The following is a 7,200-nucleotide window of genomic DNA, read 5'->3' on the forward strand; positions in this document are numbered from 1 at the left end:
GAGTACAATAATAAGAGGATAGTGGCGCGGCCATTAGTGGGGATGGTTGAAAGAGACATGATGTATGCAACCAAATAATAAGTTGATCCATTTCTTGCAAGTAATGTGCAAATTATATGGAATTCAATCATCATTGTTGGGATATTTTATTTTTTGCTTTAATAATTTATCAACTTAATATTGGAGGGACCTTTGCTTGACATGCTCCTACCATAAGTTCCAAACGAGTTGGAAGTATGTACGTGTTTGGATTCTAAGATGATTCCCTTTTGGCAAAAAATGGATGGGATCCGATCAAAATTAATATTGATAAATATTTATATATTTTTTATTATTAAATAAATCACCTTTGCATAAATGGTAGAAAATGATATAAATATTCATTTTCCCATTGGCGTCGGATTGGGCTGTGCTCTTATTCCGGTCAACGCGGATCTCCGTCCAAATTAACGAATGGCTTCGAGCGCAAAGCATTTGCACGTTAAACAGGCGGCTAATCAACGACCTCAAACTTCCATGCCCATTCTACCCTCCCTTTCCCCCATAATGACACGACATCAAACAGAGGCAACCAATGGTGGATGATCAATGTCTCGGTCAATTCCTCCGTAGACAGTTGCCAAAGGGATAATTCTTTCTTAGTATCAGTCGTAAAATATTCTTTGAATTGACAAAAAAGCCACATTTTATATGTCTTTATGTATTAGTCGTAGAGGGACCGAATTGGTATTTTGTTCTCAGCGAGGGCATCGGCGGTCATTTTAACCGATTACAACGTCCATCATTGCCGCGAAGCAGCCCATCTCGCCTTCTTTATGGCAACCGGGAAAAACGTGTGGCCGGCGCCCTAAAAGCGCAAGGATTTCAAGCCCCTGTTTTACCACACCCCCCTCCCCCCCTTCTATCGTCCTATAAGAAGCAACGACTCATCCCTCTTCTCCCCCCAAAAGGAAGGATAGAAGACCCCCAGCCCTCCTCTGCTTCTCCAAATTCCCTTTGTTTTCGTAACCAAGCTCGAGTTTGGAGATAGACGAAGACGCACTCGCTCGCTTCCATGGAGATGCTGGGCTCGTCTCTGCTCCGGACGACGACCCCTCTGCTTCGTTCATCTAGCTCGTCGCTGTTCCCGGGTGACCGACCGAGCGACCTCCTCTTCTCCCATGCTTCGTTCCCGTCGAGGCAGAGGATTGGTCTAGCCAGGAGAGTGGTGAGATCTCCGGTGGCCGCGGTCGTGCTGACAGAGAGGTTCGTGAGGACAGAGGCGGAAGAGAAGCCGGTGTGGTTTAAGGTCCAGGCGGCTGTGACGGTGAGGAGGAGGAAGCAGGAGGATCTCAAGGAGAGCATCGCGAACCAGGTGGATGCTTTCTTGGACAAGATGGGGAAAAATGTTGTGATGGAGCTCGTCAGCACCGAGATCGATCCCAGTAGGCCTATCCTTCCCTGTCCCCTGCTGTTGACAGGTAGAAATTGATTGGTTTTTGTCGACTATTCTAATGGCCAGCCTTTGGTACCGACAGAAACGCGGAAGCCCAAGACGAGCAACCGGGCGGCGCTACGGGGCTGGTTCGAAAAAAAGAACACGAAAGCGGAGCGGGTCGTCTACACGGCGGAGTTCGCGGTGGACTCCAGCTTCGGCGAGCCGGGAGCTATCACGGTGCTCAACCGACATCAGAGTGAGTTCTTCCTGGAGAGCATCGTGGTAGAGGGCTTCGCCTGCGGCCCCGTCCACTTCGCTTGCAATTCTTGGGTCCAGCCCACCAGCGTTCACCCCAACAGCAGGGTTTTCTTCGGCAACAAGGTCCTCTCCTACCCATATCTTTTCACTCCGAGACGTCGATGAACCGTCACCAAAAGCGTGGTATGCTGACGGCCCCTTCCATGTTTGGTTGGTGTAGCCGTATCTGCCGTCGCAGACGCCCGCCGGACTGAGGGAGCTGAGGCAGCAGGAGCTGAAGGCGCTGAAGGGCGATGGCAATGGCGAGAGGAAACTGACCGACAGAATCTACGATTACGACACGTACAACGACTTGGGCAACCCCGACAAAGGGATTGAATTTGCCCGGACGACCCTCGGAGGAGAGAAGATGCCTTTCCCGAGGAGGCTGAGGACAGGGAGAGCCCCAACAGCCACAGGTAAACGACAGAAGCATTTTCATCGTACTGCTCTGAGTGACCAGGGACCATCTGACACAATCCTTTGTCGTGTCTTCTAGGTCATAGATCTAAATCAATGAACCTCGGTAGAACTACCTTCTTTGCGGTGCTTGGATTGGGTGGAGAGAGAAAATTGAAAGTTTTCTGTGTTTCCTTCTGCAGATTCACATGCGGAGAGTAGGGTAGAAGATCCCCTACCCATGTACGTGCCTCGCGACGAGAGATTCGAGGAGGGCAAGCAGGAGATGCTAAAAGCAGGGGCTCTAAAGGCGGTGCTCCACAACCTCGTGCCTTTGCTGGTCGCTTTCCTCTCCCCGCAGAGCCATGACTTCAAGGCCTTCCATGAGTTGGACAACCTCTTCAAAGAAGGACTACGCTTGAAGCGAAGCTTACAAGATCAACTCTTCCACAAGATCCCATTTGTGACCAAGATCGAAGAATCAAGCGAGGGATTACTCCGATATGATACGCCAGACATAATCACAAGTAAGCTGTCAGTGGTGTAGCAGATTTGGAGTAATTATTGCTGTCTGGTCTGAACCTAGGCGTAGTGTTAGATTTGTGGTAGCCAAGATCGGAACGACAACAACAGTACAATCGCTGTTTTTTCCCCTCCATCCGTAGTGCATGATGCCTTTTTGACCCCCTGCTTCTTTCTTTGTCACGCACCCAACAGAGGACAAGTTCGCATGGCTGCGCGATGATGAGTTCGCCCGTCAAACTCTAGCGGGGATCAACCCTGTCAACATAGAAAGGCTTCAGGTACTCGTCCTTTACGTCTCCTTCCCAAAGTTGCAAGCCATTTGTATTCTACAGTCTAATGGGGATAAAGGTACTCCGGCAACCGGATAAAGGCATGGAGTACTCCGTGTAATTAGTGGGAGGGAACACAGCCCCCCACGTGATCTATGTGGATACGATGTCCAAATGAATTCTCCTCTCGACTTATCATTCTAAACGTGTTGTACTTCATGTAGGTGTTTCCTCCTGTCAGTAGGCTTGACCCTTCCGTGTATGGTCCACCTGAATCCGCCATCACGGAAGAGCATATCACTAGCCATCTCAATGGCATGTCCGTTCAACAGGTAGCTCTTGTTCGTTTAAGCTTGGATGAATCGTTGTTGCTGTCACAATTATGTTGAATCTTCCTTTTCTATCTTCGACCGTGACAGGCATTGGAGGAGAAGAAGCTTTTTATACTGGACTTCCATGATGTCTACCTCCCCTTTATTGATCGGATCAATGCGCAAGATGGGCGAAAAGCATACGGCACGCGCACCGTCTTCTTCCTCACCGAGTTGGGAACTCTTAAGCCGATTGCCATCGAGCTGAGTCTACCGCCGGTGAGACCTGGGGATGCTCGGACGAAGCGCGTCCTCACGCCGCCGACTGATGCCACGGGCAACTGGCTTTGGCAGCTCGCCAAGGCGCATGTCTGCTCCAACGACGCCGGCGTTCACCAACTTGTGAATCATTGGTAGGTTCACGGTGGATTATATCTCAGCGTAGTCTATCCGGCGGACGAGTATCCTCAAGGACGGTGACACTAAATTGCAGGTTGAGAACTCATGCCTCCGTAGAGCCCTTTACACTGGCGGCTCATCGACAACTAAGTGCGATGCATCCCATCTTCAAGCTGCTGAAGCCCCACATGCGATACACGTTAGAGGTCAACGCCCTGGCTCGCCAAATCCTCATAAACGGCGGCGGAGTGATCGAGTCCGGCTTCACACCTGGTCCGGTCTGCATGGAGATTAGTGCGGCGGCGTATCGCGATCACTGGCGCTTCGATCAGGAAGCACTCCCCGCTGATCTCATCAGAAGGCAAGTGTCATGCCGTCTCCACATTTATGGACGATCGTATTTAGCTAACGGGGTTCTTCTCACTCGATCGTTGACAGAGGCATGGCGGTGGAGGACAAGACGCAGCCACACGGCCTGAGGCTCGTCATCGAGGACTACCCGTACGCGACCGACGGCCTCCTGCTGTGGTCCGCGATCCAGTCGTGGGTGGAAACCTATGTCGCCGCCTACTATTCGGACGACGAGGCCGTGCAATCCGACTCGGAGCTCCAGAGCTGGTACTCTGAGGCCGTCAACGTCGGCCACGCCGACAAGCGCCACGCACCGTGGTGGCCGCGCCTGTCGAGCCCCGCCGAGCTGAGCTCCGTCCTCACCACCCTCATCTGGCTCAGCTCCGCCCAGCACGCGTCTCTCAACTTCGGCCAGTACCCGCTCGGGGGTTACATCCCGAACCGCCCGCCGATGATGCGGCGGCTCGTCCCGATGGAGGGCGACCCGGAGTACGAGCACTTCCGGGCCGACCCAGTCAAGTTCTTCCTGTCGGCGCTTCCGAGCCTGACTCAGGCGACGACGTTCATGACGGTGATCGACACGCTGTCTACGCACTCGGTGGACGAGGAGTACCTGGGGGAGCGACCGGACCCGTACACGTGGACGGGGGACGGCGAGATGGTGGAGGCGTTCCACGAGTTCGCGGCGGAGGTGAGGCGGGCCGAGACGGAGATCGCAAGGCGGAACGCCGATCCGGCGAGGCGGAACCGGTGCGGCGCCGGCGTCTTGCCGTACGAGTTGATGGCGCCGAGTTCGGGACCCGGGATCACGTGCCGCGGGGTTCCCAACAGCGTGTCCATCTGATCCACGTCACACTACGCATCTTTCAATCAAATCCAAAGGAACCCAAATAGGGATTCCTTATAAAGATGTGGGCTGTTCTTATGTAAATAATTCAGTATAGTGGATGTTCATTAAATATATGAAATAGCGATTGGCATTTTTTCCATGTATTATTTATTCAAAAGAGAACAAAATAGGGGCAAAAAAACCTTTGATTCTGTGCTGTCTCTGGGAATTGCTGAAATTTTGATGAATAATATAAAATAAATATCGATAAATAAGGAGAAAATCAACTCAATCTAATTTGATCGGTCATTCCAACTTTTGACCTAATCAGCTCCAATCAATTAATTTTTGTGCAATAATATATTTATGAAAGTACCATCTTAGTGTCATTTTCACCATTTGCAATTTACAAATTATTTGAGAATAATCACAAAATTCATATAAATGAAATATTCATATTTTTTTATATCCTAAAGTCCCTTACAAGGAAATTCACAAAAATTATGGCTTAAATTATTATTTTTCAAGAGTAACAAATTATAAGTTTTTCAGTATTAGAATCTCACATCATACGCAAATCCAAATTCTAGTTTAAATCTAACCAAAATTTACCATTCATCGTAAGTAAGTAAAGGATTCGGAGGAACCAATAAAGATTAAGGAGTTCTCCCCTTATAACATACACCTAAGTTTTCTTTTTATAGCGCATTGGGGTGATTGTTGAGCCTATAAACATACACCATCGATGAGCTGTGAGATCAGTGTCGTCAGTTGTTGTCTTGATCGAACGTGTTGCCTCATAGTTTTAGACCTAACATTTCTAGAAGTGCTGTGTTAGCAACCTCATGAGAAAGGATTTAGTTGGCATGTCAGCCATATGAGCGTGATGTGTCAACTAAGTGAGCTCGATGTGTCATCAATCAATCATTGTAAGAAATTAGAACTAGATGACTAATTGTGCTACCTAAATTTAAGCTTATATTTATTAATGTTTAGTAGATTTACTAATCAAGTATGTTGTCCATCTAGAGATACGAAATGAAACTTGAAATATACACATACACACATCAAAGAAGCAGTGAGGTATGGCCAAAGGTCACCATCCTTCTTCCTCTTCCAAGGCACCACTGAGCTTGAGAGAATGTGCTCTCGATAAGGAGCTCGGTAAGAGGGATGCACGGTGGACTCAAACTCCTTCAGAAAGGCTGTCGCACACGATATATATATATATATTTTTTGGTGGAGAGGCTTTCTTAAAGGACGTCAAAAGTTGCGAGCTTGGAAGTCTAATAATGCTGCAGAAGCGATAGAAGTTTCGTCCGAGTGGAAGATTGGACGAGGCTGTCAATTAAGTCTGGTATGATGCTCGAGACTGAATCGAAGGTGTTTAGTTTGCAGAGTTCAAGATCAGCTTTTGCTGGATCAAGATGCCAGTGCGGACGGATTGGTATTCCTCGATCAACAACCGGTATACTATTGGTCTAAGGAGCTTTGTTGCTATCTTTCAGAAAAAGTAGGTCTTAAGAAGTGAAGGAAGGATTCGGCAAGTAAGAAAGGAAGAGAAGAACAAAAGCAAAACAAAAGAGAAAAAGCTAGAAGAAGAAGAAGAAGAAGAAGAAGAAGAAGAAGAAAAAGAGAGCTGAGAGGATCAATAAAAAAGATCGCAGCTACGTAGTGACACATTGCAAGTCTCCACAGGATTTTTCTCTGGGGATTTCGTGGCATACACGTTGAGAGGATCGGATAGGAACACAAGAGAGATCGTGTCAGTGCCAACAAGTAAAGAAGCTTTCTCTCTCTCTCTCTCTCTCTCTCTCTAGATGACCTGAACCACACGACATTCCCGGAGGAGGTGGTGAGAAGCAGTGAGGAGAAGAAGCACACGACCATCTAACCCAAGGAAAGAAAGCAAATTGTGCCTCAATGATAAGGATAAAGATGCAATAAGAAACAATAAAATTAATTATGTTAACATCCATATTAACAGAAAATATTTTTCCGAATAATATTTCTCTAACAACAGTTCTCATGAAACCATCGATCACATCTTCTTTTGTAATCAAAATATGAGATTGTTGGATGCAAAATCTCCCAAACTCTTTCCAATCGAAGGCATATTGGGCCATAGGAGATTGGCTCCTTGAAAACAATAATATGGGCTTTGAGAAACTATTCCAAGCCACCATTACAAACCAACAATTCTATCTTGTTTAAAGGAAAGCACCATCTTTCACTAGCTATTTGCTAAATCCACAACCCAACCTAAAGGAAATAGAATAAGCAACTATATATATGGGTCAGGTGGGACAAACCACCTTAGTGGATGGACAAAACTAAACACCAAGGATGATGTTGGCATCATGTGAGGTGTTGACATCTTACTGCACGATCGATTTTGGATAC

At 47.6% G+C, this 7,200-nt stretch overlaps 1 protein-coding gene across 1 annotated transcript; it reads left to right on the forward strand.

Annotated features, from left to right (window-relative positions):
• Positions 1–921: 921 nt before the first annotated feature.
• On the forward strand, positions 922–5,009 carry LOC103995280 (putative lipoxygenase 5). The gene is made up of 9 exons (XM_009415833.3): positions 922–1,424; positions 1,518–1,798; positions 1,896–2,133; positions 2,317–2,640; positions 2,831–2,916; positions 3,132–3,239; positions 3,327–3,631; positions 3,712–3,978; positions 4,056–5,009. Exons 1-9 carry the CDS (start codon positions 1,055–1,057, stop codon positions 4,810–4,812), a joined length of 2,736 nt encoding a protein of 911 aa, XP_009414108.2. The 5' UTR covers positions 922–1,054; the 3' UTR covers positions 4,813–5,009.
• Positions 5,010–7,200: the final 2,191 nt, after the last annotated feature.

This window comes from Musa acuminata, chromosome BXJ3-8, assembly GCF_036884655.1.
Source record: "Musa acuminata AAA Group cultivar baxijiao chromosome BXJ3-8, Cavendish_Baxijiao_AAA, whole genome shotgun sequence".
Classification (NCBI taxonomy): Eukaryota; Viridiplantae; Streptophyta; class Magnoliopsida; order Zingiberales; family Musaceae; genus Musa; species Musa acuminata.

Bases quoted from the DNA above. Each gene is read 5' to 3' on its own strand.
- LOC103995280 (XM_009415833.3), top strand. From the start codon at position 1,055: ATGGAGATGCTGGGCTCGTCTCTGCTCCGGACGACGACCCCTCTGCTT. The intron at 2,917-3,131 runs GTACTCGTCCTT...TACTTCATGTAG, and splicing joins TCAACATAGAAAGGCTTCAG to GTGTTTCCTCCTGTCAGTAG. The intron at 3,240-3,326 runs GTAGCTCTTGTT...CGACCGTGACAG, and splicing joins ATGGCATGTCCGTTCAACAG to GCATTGGAGGAGAAGAAGCT.